Here is an 18,389-nt window from a genome sequence, read left to right as displayed (position 1 = left end):
GTCACCCATCTATCTTGATTCTTCGCAGTAACTACATCCCTGAAGCTTCTATCTATGACCACCTCTGCCTCCCGAATGATCCGAAGTTCATCCGGCTCCAGCTCCAGCTCCAGCTCCAGCTCCCGCTCCAGCCCCAGCCCCAGCTCCCGCTCCAGCTCCAGCCCCAGCCCCAGCTCCCTAATGCGGTTTACACAGGAGTGAGTAACTGGCACTGGAGCTGGAGCTGGAGCTGGAGCTGGAGCTGGGGCTGGAGCTGGATGAACTTCGGATCATTCGGGAGGCAGAGGTGGTCATAGACAATAGTTTCAGGGATGCAGTTACTGCGAAGAATCAAGATAGATGGGTGACGGTGAGAGGGGCTGGGAGGAAGTAGTCAGGGAAGGGATCCCCTGTGGTTGTTCCCCTCACAGGACTGAGTGTGTTTACACAGGACTGAGTGTGTTTACACAGGACTGAGTGTGTTTACACAGGACTGAGTGTGTTTACACAGGACTGAGTGTGTTTACACAGGACTGAGTGTGTTTACACAGGACTAAGTGCATTTACACAGGAGTGACAGTGTTCACAGGAGTGAGTACAGTACACACACCGAGCACATTACACACAGAGTACAGGACATATATATATATATAGAATACTCACAACTACTGGGCGCATTCCGAGGAAATTCAGGTCACTGTTCTCTCCAAACAAGTATCCTTCAGGATAAGTTGAGTCGAACGTCTGTCCTCCCATGATGAAATGACTGGCAAAGTAATTGCCTGAAAGAGAGAGAGAACACGGATTCAGCGGCAACAAACTGAAGATCAGGCGGCCAACATGTTCCTCCAGGGCAGCAGTAAACTGTGCCCAAGGTCAAACTGTGGGCTGTGGAGAAGGGTCGGTGTGTGTGTGGTTTGGGTGGTTTAAGGTCTGTTGAGGGAGGACACACAGCCCCTCATGCACAAACTCTTCAAAATGTGACACCCTGTGAAAGGCGGCAGATCACATGGAAACATCGAAAATAGGAGCAGGAGGCCATTCGGCCCTTCAAGCCCGCTCCACCATTTATTATGACCATGGCTGATTATCCAGCTCAATAGCCGAATCCCGCTTTCCCCCTATCCTTTGATTCCCTTCATCCTAAATGCAATATCTAACTGCTGTTTGGGACCCAACTGGCTGATTTCACAGATTCTGACAGTTTTCCTCTCCAGCCCGGAATAGCTGATTTCATATTCATGGAATTTCAAATTTTTCCCCAATAGTAAGAAACACTTGGTGAAGGGGGAAGGTTGCCGGCAGCATTCTCCACTGTATCGTTAGAGACAGAGAAACAAAGCAGAAATCCCACCCCACCAATCCCGGTTTCCTATTCCCAGATACAAGGGACGGGAATTTCCGGGGCCCAGCATCAATCCCGCACCCGGCGAGTCCCGAATTCTCCGGCACCGGAGATTCAATGGGGGCAGAAATTGCGCCAGTCGGCGGGCCTCCCTCCGGTGATTCTCCGGCCCGTGATGAGCCGAAGTCCCACCACAGTCAGGCTTCTCCTGCCGGCGTGGATCAAACCACCTACCTTACCGGCGGGAGTAGGCGGCGCGGGCGGGTTCCGGGGTCCTGGCGGGGGGGGGGGGGCGGGGTGATCTCGCTCCGGGGGGTGCCCCCACAGTGGCATAGCCCACGATCGGGGCCCACCAATCGGCGGGAGGGCCTGTGCCATGGGGGCACTCTTTTCCTTCCGCCTTCGCCGTAGTCTTCACCATGTCGGAGGCGGAAGTGACCCCCTCCCCTGCGCATGCGCGGGGATGACATCAGCAGCCACTGACGCTCCAGCGCATACGCGGACTTCCGCCGGCCGACAAAGTGCCTTCGACCCCGTTTCCCATTCCCGGTTACAGTGTTTCCCATTCCCGGTTACAGTGATTCCCAATCCCGGTTACAGTGTTTACCGTTCCCGGTTACAGTGTTTCCCATTCCCGGTTACAATGTTTCCCAATCCCGGTTGCAGTGTTTCCCATTCCCGGTTACAGTGATTCCCAATCCCGGTTACAGTGTTTCCCATTCCCGGTTACAGTGTTTCCCAAACCCGGCTACAATGTTTCCCGATCCCGGTTACAGTGTTTCCCATTCCCGGTTACAGTGTTTCCCAAACCCGGCTACAATGTTTCCCGATCCCGGTTACAATGGTTCCCAATCCCGGTTACAGTGTTTCCCGTTCCCAGTTACAGTGTTTCCCATTCTCAGTTACAATATTTCCCAATCTGGTTACAGTGATTCCCAATCCCGGTTCCAGTGTTTCCCAATCCCGGTTTCAGTATTTCCCAATCGAGGTTACAATGTTTCCCATTCCCAATTACAATGTTTCCCATTCCCGGTTACAGTGATTCCCAATCCCGGTTACAATGTTTCCCATTCCCGGTTACAGTGTTTCCCATTCCCGGTTTCACTGTTTCCCGTTCCCGGTTACAGTGATTCCCAATCCCGGTTACAATGTTTCCCAATCGAGGTTACAATGTTTCCCATTCCCGGTTACAGCATTTCCCAATCCCGGTTACAATGTTTCCCAATCCCGGTTACAATGTTTCCCATTCCCGGTTACAATGGTTCCCGATCCCGGTTACAATTTTTCCATTCCCGGTTACAGTGATTCCCAATCCCGGTTACAGTGTTTCCCGTTCCCGGTTACAGTGTTTCCCATTCCCGGTTACAGTGTTTCCCAATCCCGGTTACAATGTTTCCCAATCCCGGTTACAATGTTTCCCATTCCCGGTTACAATGGTTCCCGATCCCGGTTACAATTTTTCCATTCCCAGTTACAGTGATTCCCATTCCCGGTTACAGTGTTTCCCGTTCCCGGTTACAATGTTTCCCATTCCCGGTTACAATGGTTCCCGATCCCGGTTACAATTTTTCCATTCCCAGTTACAGTGATTCCCATTCCCGGTTACAGTGTTTCCCGTTCCCGGTTACAGTGTTTCCCATTCCCGGTTACAATGTTTCCCATTCCCGGTTACAATGGTTCCCGATCCCGGTTACAATTTTTCCATTCCCAGTTACAGTGATTCCCATTCCCGGTTACAGTGTTTCCCGTTCCCGGTTACAGTGTTTCCCATTCCCGGTTACAATGTTTCCCATTCCCAGTTACAATGTTTCCCGATCCCGGTTACAATTTTTCCATTCCCAGTTACAGTGATTCCCAATCCCGGATCCAGTGTTTCCCAATCCCGGTTACAGTGTTTCCCATTCCCGGTTACAATGTTTCCCATTCCCGGTTACAGTGATTCCCATTCCCGGTTACAATGTTTCCCATTCCCGGTTACAATGCTTCCCAATCCCAGTTAGTGTTTCCCAATCCCGGTTCCAGTGTTTCCCAATCCCGGTTTCAGTGTTTCCCAATCCCGGTTCCAGTGTTTCCCAATCCCGGTTTCAGTATTTCCCAATCCCGGTTACAGTGTGTCCCATTTCCAGTTACAATGTTTCCCATTCCCGGTTACAAAGTTTCCCATTCCCGGTTACAATGTTTCCCATTCCCGGTTACAATGTTTCACATTCCTGCTTACAATGTTTCCCGATCCCGGTTACAATGTTTCCCATTCCCGGTTACAATGCTTCCCAATCCCAGTTAGTGTTTCCCAATCCCAGTTACAGTGTTTCCCAATCCCAGTTAGTGTTTCCCAATCCCAGTTACAGTGTTTCCCAATCCCAGTTACAATGTTTCCCGATCCCGGTTACAGAGTTTATCAATCCCGGTTACAGTGTTTCCCTATTCGCGATTACATTTCCCAATCCGGTCACAGTGATTCCCAATCCCGGTTACAGTGATTCCCAATCCCGGTTACCATGCTTACCATTCCCGGTTGAAATGTTTCCCAATCCCGGTTGCAGTGATTCCCAATCACGGTTACAATGTTTCCCAATCCCGGTTACAATGTTTCCAATTCCCGGTTACAATGTTTCCCAATCCCAGTTACAATGTTTCCCAATCCCGGTTACAATGTTTCCCAATCCCGGTTACAGTGATTCCCAATCCCGGTTACAAAGTTTCCCAATCCCAGTTACAATGTTTCCCATTCCCGGTTACAATGTTTCCCAATCCCGGTTACAATGTTTCCTAATCCCGGTTACAGTGATTTCCAATCCCGGTTACAGTGTTTCCCATTCTCAGTTACAATATTTCCCAATGCCAGTTACAGTGTTTCCCGTTCCCGGTTACAGTCATTCACAATCCCGGTTACAATGTTTCCCACTCCCGGTAACAATGTTTCCCATTACTGGTTACAATATTTCCCATTCCCGCTTACAATGTTTCCCAATCCCGGTTACAGTGATTCCCAATCCCGGTTACAGAGTTTCCCAATCCCGGTTACAAAGTTTCCCATTCCCGGTTACAATGTTTCCCATTACTGGTTACAATATTTCCCATTCCCGATTACAATGTTTCCCAATCCCGGTTACAGTGATTCCCAATCCCGGTTACAGAGTTTCCCAATCCCGGTTACAATGTTTCCCATTCCAAGTTACAATGTTTCCCATTCCCGGTTACAATGTTTCCCAATCCCGGTTACAATGTTTCCCATTCCCAGTTACAATGTTTCCCATTCCCGGTTAGTGTTTCCCAATCCCAGTTAGTGTTTCCCAATCCCGGTTCCAGTGTTTCCCAATCCCGGTTTCAGTGTTTCCCAATCCCGGTTCCAGTGTTTCCCAATCCCGGTTTCAGTATTTCCCAATCCCGGTTACAGTGTGTCCCATTTCCAGTTACAATGTTTCCCATTCCCGGTTACAAAGTTTCCCATTCCCGGTTACAATGTTTCCCATTCCCGGTTACAATGTTTCACATTCCTGCTTACAATGTTTCCCGATCCCGGTTACAATGTTTCCCATTCCCGGTTACAATGCTTCCCAATCCCAGTTAGTGTTTCCCAATCCCAGTTACAGTGTTTCCCAATCCCAGTTAGTGTTTCCCAATCCCAGTTACAGTGTTTCCCAATCCCAGTTACAATGTTTCCCGATCCCGGTTACAGAGTTTATCAATCCCGGTTACAGTGTTTCCCTATTCGCGATTACATTTCCCAATCCGGTCACAGTGATTCCCAATCCCGGTTACAGTGATTCCCAATCCCGGTTACCATGCTTACCATTCCCGGTTGAAATGTTTCCCAATCCCGGTTGCAGTGATTCCCAATCACGGTTACAATGTTTCCCAATCCCGGTTACAATGTTTCCAATTCCCGGTTACAATGTTTCCCAATCCCAGTTACAATGTTTCCCAATCCCGGTTACAATGTTTCCCAATCCCGGTTACAGTGATTCCCAATCCCGGTTACAAAGTTTCCCAATCCCAGTTACAATGTTTCCCATTCCCGGTTACAATGTTTCCCAATCCCGGTTACAATGTTTCCTAATCCCGGTTACAGTGATTTCCAATCCCGGTTACAGTGTTTCCCATTCTCAGTTACAATATTTCCCAATGCCAGTTACAGTGTTTCCCGTTCCCGGTTACAGTCATTCACAATCCCGGTTACAATGTTTCCCACTCCCGGTAACAATGTTTCCCATTACTGGTTACAATATTTCCCATTCCCGCTTACAATGTTTCCCAATCCCGGTTACAGTGATTCCCAATCCCGGTTACAGAGTTTCCCAATCCCGGTTACAAAGTTTCCCATTCCCGGTTACAATGTTTCCCATTACTGGTTACAATATTTCCCATTCCCGATTACAATGTTTCCCAATCCCGGTTACAGTGATTCCCAATCCCGGTTACAGAGTTTCCCAATCCCGGTTACAATGTTTCCCATTCCAAGTTACAATGTTTCCCATTCCCGGTTACAATGTTTCCCAATCCCGGTTACAATGTTTCCCATTCCCAGTTACAATGTTTCCCATTCCCGGTTAGTGTTTCCCAATCCCAGTTACAGTGATTCCCAATCCCGGTTACAATGTTTCCCATTCCCGGTTACAGTGATTCCCAATCATGGTTAAAGTGATTCCCATTCCCAGATACAATATTTCCCAATCTGGTTACAGTGTTTCCCATTCCCAGTTACAATATTTCGCAATCCCGGATGCAACGGTTCCCAATCCCGGTTACAGTGTTTCCCAATCCCGGTTACAGTGTTTCCCATTCCTGGTTACAATGTTTCACATTCCCGTTTACCGTGTATCCCAATCCCAGTTACAGTATTTCCCAATCCCGGTTACAGTGTTTCCCATTGCCGGTTACAGTTTTTCCCATTCCCGGTTATAGTGTTTCCCAATCCCGGTTACAATGTTTCCCATTCCCGGTTAGTGTTTCCCATTCCCGGTTACAGTGTTTCCTATTCCCAGTTACAATGTTTCCCAATCCCGGTTACAGTGTTTCCCATTCCCGGATACAATGTTTCCCATTCCCGGTTAGTGTTTCCCATTCCCGGTTACAGTGTTTCCTATTCCCAGTTACAATGTTTCCCGATCCCGGTTACAGTGTTTCCCATCCCCGGATACAATGATTCCCAATCCCGGTTACAATATTTCCCATTCCCGGTTGCAATATTTCCCTATGCCAGTTACAGTGTTTCCCGTTCCCGGTTACAGTCATTCACAATCCCCGTTACAATGTTCCCCATTCCCGGTAACAGGGTTTACCAATCCCGATTACAAAGTTTCTCATTCCCGGTTACAATGTTTCCCATTACCGGTTACAGTGATTCCCATTCCCGGTTAGTGTTTCCCATTCCCGGTTACAATATTTCCCATTCCCGGTTACAGTGATTCCCAATTCCGGTTACAATGTTTCCCAATCCCGGTTACAATTTTCCCAATCCCGGTTACAGTGATTCCCATTTCCGGTTACAGTAATTCCCAATCCCAGTTACAATGTTTCCCATTCCCAGTTACAATGTTTCCCATTCCCGGTTAGTGTTTCCCAATCCCAGTTACAGTGATTGCCAATCCCGGTTACAATGTTTCCCGTTCCCGGTTACAGTGATTCCCAATCCCGTTTACAGTGTTTCCCCATCCCGGTTACAGTGATTCCCATTCCCGGTTACAGTGTTTCCCATTCCCAGATACAACATTTTCTATTCCCGGTTATGTTTCCCAATCTTGGTCACAATATTTCCCATTCCCGGTTGCAATATTTCCCAATGCCAGTTACAGTGTTTCCCGTTCCCGGTTACAGTCATTCACAATCCCGGTTACAATGTTTCCCATTCCCGATAACAGGGTTTACCAATCCCGATTACAAAGGTTCCCATTCCCGGTTACAGTGATTCCATTAACAGTTACAATATTTCCCAATTCCGGTTACAGTGTTTCCCATTCCCGGATACAATGTTTCCCATTCCCGATTACAGTGTTTCCCTTTCCGGATAACAATGTTTCCCATTCCCGTTTACAGTGTTTCCCAATCCCGGTTACAGTGTTTCCCAATCCAGGGTACAATGTTTCCCATTCCCGGTTAGTGCTTCCCATTCCCGGTTGCAATGATTCCCATTCCCGTTACAGTGTTTCCCACTCCCGGTTACAGTGTTTCCCAATCCAGGTTACAATGTTTGCCATTCCCGTTACAGTGTTTCCTATTCCCGGTTACAGTGTTTCCCAATCCCGGTTACAGCGTTTCCCAATCCAGGTTACAATGTTTCCCATTCCCGGTTAGTGCTTCCCATTCCCGGTTACAGTGTTTCCCATTCCCGGTTACAGTATTTGCCGTTCCCGGTTACAATGTTTCCCAATCCCGGTTACAATGTTTCCCATCCCCGGTTACAGTGTTTCCCATTCCCGATTACAATGATTCCCAACCCCGGTTACAATTTTCCCCATTCCCAGTTACAGCGTTTCCCAATCCTGGTTAGAGTGTTTCCCAATCCAGGTTACAATGTTTCCCATTCCCGGTTTCAGTGTTTCCCATTCCCGGATACAATGTTTCCCATTCCCGGCTACAGTGTTTCCCATTCCCAGTTAGTGTTTCCCATTCCCGGTTACAATGTTTCCCATTCCCAGTTACAATATTTCCCAATCCCGGTTACAGTGTTTCCCATTCCCGGATACAATGTTTCCCATTCCCGGCTACAGTGTTTCCCATTCCCAGTTAGTGTTTCCCATTCCCGGTTACAATGTTTCCCATTCCCAGTTACAATATTTCCCATTCCCAGTTACAGTGTTTCCCAATCCCAGTTACAGTGATTCCCATTCCCGATTACAGTGTTTCCCAATCCCAGTTACAGTGTTTCCCAATCCCAGTTACAGTGTTTCCCATTCCCGGTTACAGTGTTTCCCATTCCCGGCTACACTGTTTCCCATTCCCCGTTACAATGTTTCCCATTCCCAGTTACAGTGATTCCCATTCCTGGTTACAGTGTTTCCCATTCCCGGTTACAGTGTTTCCCATTCCCGGCTACACTGTTTCCCATTCCCCATTACAATGTTTCCCATTCCCAGTTACAGTGATTCCCATTCCTGGTTACAGTGTTTCCCATTCTCAGTTACAGTGTTTCCCAATCCCGGTTGCAGTGATTCCCATTCCCGGTTACAGTATTTCCCATTCCCGGTTACAGGGTTTCCCATTCCCAGTTACAGTGTTTCGCAATCCCGGTTACAGTGTTTCCCATTCCCGGTTACAGTGATTCCCATTCCCGGTTACAGTGTTTCCCATTCCCGGTTACAATGTTTCCCATTCCCCGTTACAGTGATTCTCATTCCCGGTTACAGTGACTCCCAATCCCAGTTACAGTGATTCCCAGTTACAGTGTTTCCCATTCTTGGTTACTGTGTTTCCCATTCTTGGTTACTGTGTTTCCCAATCCCAGTTACAATGTTTCCCATTCCCAGTTACAGTGTTTCCCATTCCCGGTTACAGTATTTCCCAGTCCTAGTTACAGTGATTCCCATTCCCGGTTACAGTGTTTCCCCTTCCCAGTTACAGTGATACCCATTCCCGGTTACAATGTTTTCCATTCCCGGTTAGTGTTTCCCATTCCCAGTTACAGTGATTCCCATTCCCGGTTGCAGTGTTTCCCATTCCCGGTTACAGTGTTTCCCAATCCCGGTTACAATGTTTCCCATTCCCGGTACAGTGTTTCCCATTCCCGGTTACAGTGTTTACCATTCCCAGTTACAGTGTTTCCCAATCCCGGTTGTAGTGATTCCCATTCCCAGTTACCGTGTTTCCCAATCCCGGTTGCAGTGATTTCCATTCCCGGTTACAGTGTTTCCCAATCCCGGTTGCAGTGATTCCCATTCCCGGTTACAGTGTTTCCCAATCCTGGTTACAGTGATTCCCATTCTCGGTTGCAGTGTTTCCCAATCCCGGTTACAGTGTGTCCCATTCCCGGTTACAGTGTTTCCCATTCCCAGATACAACATTTTCTATTCCCGGTTATGTTTCCCAATCTCGGTCACAATATTTCCCATTCCCGGTTGCAATATTTCCCAATGCCAGTTACAGTGTTTCCCGTTCCCGGTTACAGTCATTCACAATCCCGGTTACAATATTTCCCATTCCCGGTTGCAATATTTCCCAATGCCAGTTACAGTGTTTCCCGTTCCCGGTTACAGTCATGCACAATCCCGGTTACAATGTTTCCCATTCCTGGTAACAGGGTTTACCAATCCCGATTACAAAGGTTCCCATTCCCGGTTACAGTGATTCCCATTAACAGTTACAATATTTCCCAATTCCGGTTACAGTGTTTCCCATTCCCGGATACAATGTTTCCCATTCCCGATTACAGTGTTTCCCTTTCCGGATAACAATGTTTCCCATTCCCGTTTACAGTGTTTCCCAATCCCAGTTACAGTGTTTCCCAATCCCGGTTACAGTGTTTCCCAATCCAGGTTACAATGTTTCCCATTCCCGGTTAGTGCTTCCCATTCCCGGTTGCAATGTTTCCCATTCCCGTTACAGTGTTTCCCAATCCAGGTTACAATGTTTGCCATTCCCGGTTAGTGCTTCCCATTCCCGGTTACAATGTTTCCCATTAACGTTACAGTGTTTCCTATTCCCGGTTACAGTGTTTCCCAATCCCGGTTACAATGTTTCCCATTCCCGGTTGCAATGTTTCCCATTCCCGTTACAGTGTTTCCCACTCCCGGTTACAGTGTTTCCCAATCCAGGTTACAATGTTTGCCATTCCCGGTTAGTGCTTCCCATTCCCGGTTACAATGTTTCCCATTAACGTTACAGTGTTTCCTATTCCCAGTTACAGTGTTTCCCAATCCCGGTTACAGTGTTTCCCAATCCAGATTACAATGTTTCCCATTCCCGGTTGCAATGTTTCCCATTCCCGTTACAGTGTTTCCCACTCCCGGTTACAGTGTTTCCCAATCCAGGTTACAATGTTTGCCATTCCCGGTTAGTGCTTCCCATTCCCGGTTACAATGTTTCCCATTAACGTTACAGTGTTTCCTATTCCCGGTTACAGTGTTTCCCAATCACGATTACAATGTTTCCCAATCCCGGTTACAATGTTTCCCCTTCCTGGTTACAGTATTTCCCATTCCCGATTACAATGATTCCCAACACCGGTTACAATTTTCCCCATTCCCGGTTACAATATTTTCCATTCCCAGTTACAATATTTCCCATTCCTGGTTACAGTGTGTCCCAATCCCGGTTACAATGTTTCCCATTCCCAGTTACAATATTTCCCATTCCTGGTTTCAGTGTTTCCCATTCCCAGTTACAATGTTTCCCATTCCCAGTTACAGTGATTCCCATTCCCAGTTACAGTGATTCCCATTCCCAGTTACAGTGTTTCCCAATCCCAGTTACAATGTTTCCCAATCCCGGTTACAGTGTTTCCCATTCCCGGCTACACTGTTTCCCATTCCCCATTACAATGTTTCCCATTCCCAGTTACAGTGATTCCCATTCCTGTTTACAGTGTTTCCCATTCTCAGTTACAGTGTTTCCCAATCCCGGTTGCAGTGATTTCCATTCCCAGTTACAGTGTTTTCCATTCCCGGTTCCAACGTTTCCCATTCCCGGTTACAGTGTTTCACCATCCCGGTTGCAGTGATTCCCATTCCCGGTTACAGTGTTTCCCATTCCCAGTTACAGTGCTTCCCAATCCCGGTTGCAGTGATTCCCGTTCCCGGTTACAGTGTTTCGCAATCCCGGTTGCAGTGATTCCCATTCCCGGTTACAGTATTTCCCATTCCCGGTTACAGTGTTTCCCATTCCCAGTTATAGTGTTTCGCAATCCCGGTTACAGTGTTTCCCATTCCCGGTTACAGTGATTCCCATTCCCAGTTACAAGTTTCTCATTCCTGGTTACAGTGTTTCCCATTCCCAGTTACAATGTTTCCCATTCCCAGTTACAGTGATTCCCATTCCCAGTTACAGTGTTTCCCAATCCCAGTTACAGTGATTCCCATTCCCAGTTACAGTGTTTCCCAATCCCGTTTACAGTGATTCCCATTCCCAGTCACAGTGATTCCCATTCCTTGTTACTGTGTTTCCCAATCCCAGTTACAGTGTTTCCCATTCCCGGTTACAGTGTTTCCCAATCCCGATTACAGTGATTCCCAATCCCGGTTACAGTGATTCCCAATCCCAGTTACAGTGTTTCCCATTCCCGGTTACAGTGATTCCCATTCCCGGTTACAGTGATTCCCAATCCCGGTTGCAGTGATTCCCAATCCCGATTACAGTGATTCCCAATCCCGGTTACAGTGATTCCCAATCCCAGTTACAGTGTTTCCCATTCCCGGTTACAGTGATTCCCATTCCCGGTTACAGTGATTCCCAATCCCGGTTATAGTGATTCCCAACCCGGTTACAGTGTTTCCCAATCCCAGTCACAGTGATTCCCATTCCCGGTTACAGTGATTCCCATTCCCGGTTACAGTGATTCCCATTCCCGGTTACAGTGATTCCCATTCCCGGTTACAGTGATTCCCATTCCCGGTTACAGTGTTTCCCAATCCCGGTTGCCGTGTTTCCCATTCCCGGTTACAGTGTTTCCCATTCCCGGTTGCAGTGATTCCCAATCCCGGTTGCAGTGATTCCCAATCCCGGTTACAGTGATTCCCATTCCCGGTTACAGTGATTCCCATTCCCGGTTACAGTGTTTCCCAATCCCGGTTGCCGTGTTTCCCATTCCCGGTTACAGTGTTTCCCATTCCCGGTTGCAGTGATTCCCAATCCCGGTTGCAGTGATTCCCAATCCCGGTTACAGTGATTCCCATTCCCGGTTACAGTGTTTCCCAATCCCGGTTGCCGTGTTTCCCATTCCCGGTTACAGTGTTTCCCATTCCCGGTTGCAGTGATTCCCAATCCCGGTTGCAATGTTTCCCAATCCCGGTTACAGTGTTTCCCAATCCCGGTTACAGTGTTTCCCATTCCCGGTTGCAGTGATTCCCAATCCCGGTTGCTGTGATTCCCATTCCCGGTTACAGTGTTTCCCAATCCCGGTTGCAGTGTTTCCCAATCCCGTTACAGTGTTTCCCAATCCCGGTTACAGTGATTCCCAATCCCGGTTGCAGTGTTTCCCAATCCCGGTTACAGTGTTTCCCAATCCCGGTTACAGTGTTTCCCAATCCCGATTACAGTGATTCCCAATCCCGGTTACAGTGATTCCCAATCCCAGTTACAGTGTTTCCCATTCCCGGTTACAGTGATTCCCAATCCCGGTTGCAGTGATTCCCAATCCCGATTACAGTGATTCCCAATCCCGGTTACAGTGATTCCCAATCCCAGTTACAGTGTTTCCCATTCCCGGTTACAGTGATTCCCATTCCCGGTTACAGTGATTCCCAATCCCGGTTATAGTGATTCCCAACCCGGTTACAGTGTTTCCCAATCCCAGTCACAGTGATTCCCATTCCCGGTTACAGTGATTCCCATTCCCGGTTACAGTGATTCCCATTCCCGGTTACAGTGATTCCCATTCCCGGTTACAGTGATTCCCATTCCCGGTTACAGTGTTTCCCAATCCCGGTTGCCGTGTTTCCCATTCCCGGTTACAGTGTTTCCCATTCCCGGTTGCAGTGATTCCCAATCCCGGTTGCAGTGATTCCCAATCCCGGTTACAGTGATTCCCATTCCCGGTTACAGTGATTCCCATTCCCGGTTACAGTGTTTCCCAATCCCGGTTGCCGTGTTTCCCATTCCCGGTTACAGTGTTTCCCATTCCCGGTTGCAGTGATTCCCAATCCCGGTTGCAGTGATTCCCAATCCCGGTTACAGTGATTCCCATTCCCGGTTACAGTGTTTCCCAATCCCGGTTGCCGTGTTTCCCATTCCCGGTTACAGTGTTTCCCATTCCCGGTTGCAGTGATTCCCAATCCCGGTTGCAATGTTTCCCAATCCCGGTTACAGTGTTTCCCAATCCCGGTTACAGTGTTTCCCATTCCCGGTTGCAGTGATTCCCAATCCCGGTTGCTGTGATTCCCATTCCCGGTTACAGTGATTCCCAATCCCGGTTGCAGTGTTTCCCAATCCCGGTTACAGTGTTTCCCATTCCCGGTTGCAGTGATTCCCATTCCCGGTTACAGTGTTTCCCAATCCCGGTTGCAGTGTTTCCCGGGATCTTACCGGATTTGGGTGGGAATCTGTAGACGGATCCCGCCGGGATTTCCAGCTCCTCCCCGCGGGCTTCCTGGCGGCTGCTCAATGATCCCATTCCCGCCGCGGGAGCGGCTCCCAATCCTCAAACCGGGATCGGCGGCTGCAGCCGGAATGCGCGCTCCCGATCCTCCGCAACGCGCGTTCCCGACGCTGCGGCCGCCGCGCGTCCCCGACACGCCTTTTAATCCCGAAAAAATCATCGGCGGACCGATCCCGATGGAGCCGGGATCCACCAGAAATCCACCTGAAATTCACCAAAATCCACCTGAAATTCACCAAAATCCACCTGAAATTCACCAAAATCCACCTGAAATCCACCTGAAATCCACCTGAAATTCACCAAAATCCACCTGAAATTCACCAAAATCCACCTGAAATCCACCTGAAATTCACCTGAAATTCACCAAAATCCACCTGAAATTCACCAAAATCCACCTGAAATCCACCTGAAATCCACCTGAAATCCACCTGAAATTCACCAAAATCCACCTGAAATTCACCAAAATCCACCTGAAATTCACCAAAATCCACCTGAAATTCACCAAAATCCACCTGAAATTCACCAAAATCCACCTGAAATTCACCAAAATCCACCTGAAATTCACCAAAATCCACCTGAAATTCACCAAAATCTACCTGAAATTCACCAAAATCCACCTGAAATTCACCAAAATCCACCTGGAATTCACCAAAATCCACCTGGAATTTACCAGAAACCGACCTGAAATTCCCCAAAATCCACCTGGAATTCCCCCGAAATCCACCCAGAATCCATCAGAATCCACCTGAAATTAACCTGAAATCCATCTGGAATGCGCCAATTCCCCATTCCATTGCCTCTGGATTGCTTATTTAAATATGGTTGTGCGGATTCTCCCGGCTCTCCCGGTGCCCGGAGCAAACGGCTGCACATGTGGGACGTCAGGCCGCCATTTCTTGCTGGTTTCCAGAAACGTTTCCAGTCATTCACAATCAGTACCTCCTCCACAATAGTCCTCAATGCCGGTGCCCCGCAATGCTGCGGACTTAGCCCCCTACTCTACTCCCTGTACACACACGACTGCGTGGCAAAACTTGGTTCCAACTCCATCTACAAGTTTGCTGATGATACGACCATAGTGGGCCGGATCTCGAATAACGATGAGTCCGAATACAGGAGGGAGATAGAGAACCTGGTGGAGTGGTGTAACGACAACAATCTCTCCCTCAATGCCAGCAAATCTAAAGCTGGTCATTGACTTCAGGAAGCAAAGTACTGTACACACCCCTGTCAGCATCAACGGGGCCGAGGTGGAGATGGTTAGCAGTTTCAAATTCCTAGGGGTGCACATATCCAGAAATCTGTCCACGTTGACGCTACCACCAAGAAAGTACAACAGCGCCTGTACTTCCTCAGGAAACTAAGGAAATTCGGCATGTCCACATTAAGGGTGCGATTCTCCGAGCCCCACGCCAGGCCGGAGAATCGCCGCAACCGAGCCATTTACGCCGGCCGCTGGCTGCTGGAATTGGCAGGGCCACTGATTCCCCGGCCCGGATGGGCCGAGAGGCCACGTGGATACGACAGAGTCCTGTTGGCGCTGTTCACCCCTGGTCGCTGCTGGCGGGTGCTCTGTGTGAACGGTCGGGGGGTGGCCTATTGGGGGGGGGGGGGAGGTGGGGAGGGGGGCTCCTTCACCGGGGGGGGGGGGCCTCCGATGGGGTCTGGCCCGCGAACGGGGCCCACCGATCGGCAGGCCAGCCTCTCCCCCCCCGGGCTTACTTTCTGGCACAGCCGGCCCCTGAACACCGACGCCATGTTGGTCGGGGGCAGCGCGCAGAAGAAGTCCCCCGCGCGTGCGCGGGTTGGCGTGGCTCCCATTTAGCACCGCGAAAGGAGGCAGGAGTGACATGAACTACTCCAGCGCCGTGCTGGCCCCCCATGGGGGCCAGAATCGGTCATACCTGGGCCCGGTTCGCGCCGTTGTGGTAAGCGACGGCGTTCACGATGGCGCGAACACTTGGGCTCCATATTGGAGAATCGCCCCCGGACTCAACTTTTACAGATGCACCATAGACAGCATCCTATCGGGCTGCATCACAGCCTGGTATGGCAACTGCTCGGCCCAGGACCGCAAGGAACTTCAGAGAGTCATGAACACCGCCCAGTTCATCACACAAACCTGCCTCCCATCCATTGACTCCATTTACACCTCCCGCTGCCTGGGGGAAAGCGGGCAGCATAATCAAGGATCCCTCCCACCCGGCTTACTCACTCTTCCAACTTCTTCCATCAGGCAGGAGATACAGAAGCCTGAGAACGGACAGACTCAAAATCAGCTTCTTCCCCGCTGTTACCAGACTTCTAAACGACCCTCTTATGGACTGACCTCATTAACACTACACCCCTGTATACTTCACCCGATGCCGGTGTCTATGTATTTACATTGTGTACCTTGTGTTGCCCTATTATGTATTTTCTTTTATTTCCTTTTCTTTTCATGTACTTAATGATCTGTTGAGCTGCTGGCAGAAAAATATTTTTCACTGTACCGCGGTACATATGACAATAAACAAATCCAATCCAAGCGTAATGGCACCTGGGGGAGGGGGTCTCCCAGATTATTGGATATCCCCAGGTGGTTGGAGACAGGGCAGGGAGGCACACAGGCACCATCGGGGTGTCTGGGTAACACTGCCACAGGGGCAGTGCCAGGGTTCGATCCCGGGGTGAAGGAGGCCTTACCACATGGTGTGGGACATTCCCAGGGGCCTCCCCAAGGTCGGAGTGTTTGGAAACGTGAGGGGGGGGGGGGGGGGCATTTAAGTGGGTGGAAGATCGGGGAAGCCAAACTGAAATGTGCGAAATTTCTCCTTATCCCTGTCCTTAATGGTCCACTCCTTCCTGCATCTACCCTGAACAGTCCTGTAAGAATTTTACAGGTTTCTATGAGATCCCTCCTCATTCTTCTGAACTCCAGCAAATACCATTCTAACCGACTCAACCTTTCCTCACACGTCAGTCCCACCATCCCAGGAATCAGTCTGGTAAACCTTCGCTGCTCTCCCTCCATAGCAATAACATCCTTCCTCGGGTAAGGAGACCAAAACTGCCCACAATGCTCCAGGTGAGGCCTCACCAAGGCCCTGTATAATTAGAACATAGAACATAGAACAATACAGCACAGAACAGGCCCTTCGGCCCTCGATGTTGTGCCGAGCTTTGTCCAAAACCAAGATCAAGCTATCCCACTCCCTGTCATTCTGGTGGGCTCCATGTGTGATGCACTATCAATTATGACGAGACGAGAGTCGAGAGTAATCGAGGCTTTATTACACAGAATGTGTGGCCTCCTACAGCAGCTGGCGAAATGGCTGCAGCTCGGTGTTCACACACATTTATACTCCGCCTACTGGGCGGAGCCAGCAAGCAGGGATCTACCTCCATACCTGTAGTACAGGGGCCTTACCGTAATACCAGTATATACAATATAATACATCAGTGGTGACTACCACATTCACCCCGTTAAAAATGAGTCCAGCGGAGGTGGTAGAAAAACTATTTACATACAGATTAGCTTTAAAATTATAGAGAAGGTTACAAATTTAGACAATTGGGCTCCTTGATCTGTCGTTGAGACGCCGCAGTGCTGGTGGCGACTCAGGCATTGGCTTGGTCTTCGCTGACTCTGGGAGCGTTTCGACATCCTCTTCATCCCCGGGTGGGTCCAAGGGGAGGACGGATTGTCCTGGAGCGGGGGCTGCGGTGGGGTGCGCTGGGGGGAGGAAGGGTGGCGCCGGGGCAGGGGTGGGGGGGGAGAGGGTGTGTGGGGACCTAGCTGGTGCCAGGTCCCTGAGGGAGACTGTGTCTTGGTGGCCGTCGGGGGTACGCTATGTAGGCGTACTGCGGGTTTGCGTGGAATAGCTGTACCCTCTCACCCAACAGGTCAGCCTTGTGGAGCCGCACGTGCTTGCAGAGGAGAACGGGTCCTGGAGCTGCCGGCCATGTTGGGAGCGAAACCCCAGAGGTGGATTTCCTTGGGAAGGCAAAGAGACGTTCATGGGGGGGTTTAGTTAGTCGCGGTGCACAGGAGCGACCAAATGGAGTGAAGGGCGTCGGGAAGGACCTCCTGCCAGCGGGAGGCCGGGAGATTTCTGAACCGCAGGGCCAGCGGGACGGCATTCCAGACCGTCCCATTCTCCAGCTCCACCTGCCCGTTCCCCCTGGGGGTTGCAGCTGGTCGTCCTGCTCGAGGCAATGCCCCTGTTGAGCAGGTACTGGTGCAGCTCATCGCTCATAAATGAGGATCCCCGGTCGCTGTGGATGTAGGCGGTGAAACCGAACAGAGCGAAGATGGTGTTGAGGCTTTGATGACGGTGGCAGACGTCATATCGGGGCATGGGATGGCAAAGGGGAATCGGGAATACTCGTCGACCACACTGAGAAAATACATGTTGCGGTCGGTGGAGGGGAGGGCCCCTTTGAAATCCACACTGAGGCGTTCAAAGGGGTGGGAGGCTTTCACCAGGCACGCACGGTCTGGCTGGTAGAAGTGGGGTTTACACTCCGCACAGACCTGGCAGTCTCTGGTGATAGCCCTGACTTCCTCGATGGAGTAGGGCAGCTTGCGAGCCTTAAAAGTGGTAAAAACGGGTGACAGAGATCGTCGTGCAATACTGGGTTCATTACCCAGTACCAAATCCAATGTGCCCCCCCCCCCCTTGTCGGCCTATCCACATTATTGTGTCAGCAAACCCTCCTGCACACACTGTACAAAAACTGCCCCATCCAAACTGTTCGACCTATGGAGGTTCCAATCAATATTTGGAAAGTTAAAGTCACCCATGACAACTACCCTGAGACCTCCACACCTATCCA

At 49.8% G+C, this 18,389-nt stretch overlaps 2 protein-coding genes across 4 annotated transcripts in view; both read right to left on the bottom strand.

Annotated features, from left to right (window-relative positions):
* rnf157 (ring finger protein 157) overlaps positions 1-13,666 on the bottom strand; it is a 94,464-nt gene extending 80,798 nt beyond the window's left edge. For all 3 annotated transcript variants that reach the window (XM_038777315.1, XM_038777317.1, XM_038777316.1), the window contains exons 1-2: positions 13,499-13,666; positions 643-761 (exon numbers count right to left, since the gene is read on the bottom strand). In XM_038777315.1, the coding sequence (XP_038633243.1) occupies positions 643-761; positions 13,499-13,586 (207 nt within the window). In that variant the 5' untranslated portion in view covers positions 13,587-13,666. The remainder of the gene's footprint in view (positions 1-642; positions 762-13,498) is intronic.
* Positions 13,667-13,888: 222 nt separating this feature from the next.
* Positions 13,889-18,389, bottom strand: part of LOC119953525 — a 138,687-nt gene continuing 134,186 nt past the window's right edge. The window contains exon 12 of the mRNA XM_038777893.1: positions 13,889-14,167. Coding sequence (XP_038633821.1) covers positions 13,889-14,167 — 279 coding nt within the window. The remainder of the gene's footprint in view (positions 14,168-18,389) is intronic.

Source organism: Scyliorhinus canicula, chromosome 18, assembly GCF_902713615.1.
Source record: "Scyliorhinus canicula chromosome 18, sScyCan1.1, whole genome shotgun sequence".
NCBI classification, from domain to species: domain Eukaryota; kingdom Metazoa; phylum Chordata; class Chondrichthyes; order Carcharhiniformes; family Scyliorhinidae; genus Scyliorhinus; species Scyliorhinus canicula.
This window is presented reverse-complemented; position numbering and strand designations above follow the sequence as displayed.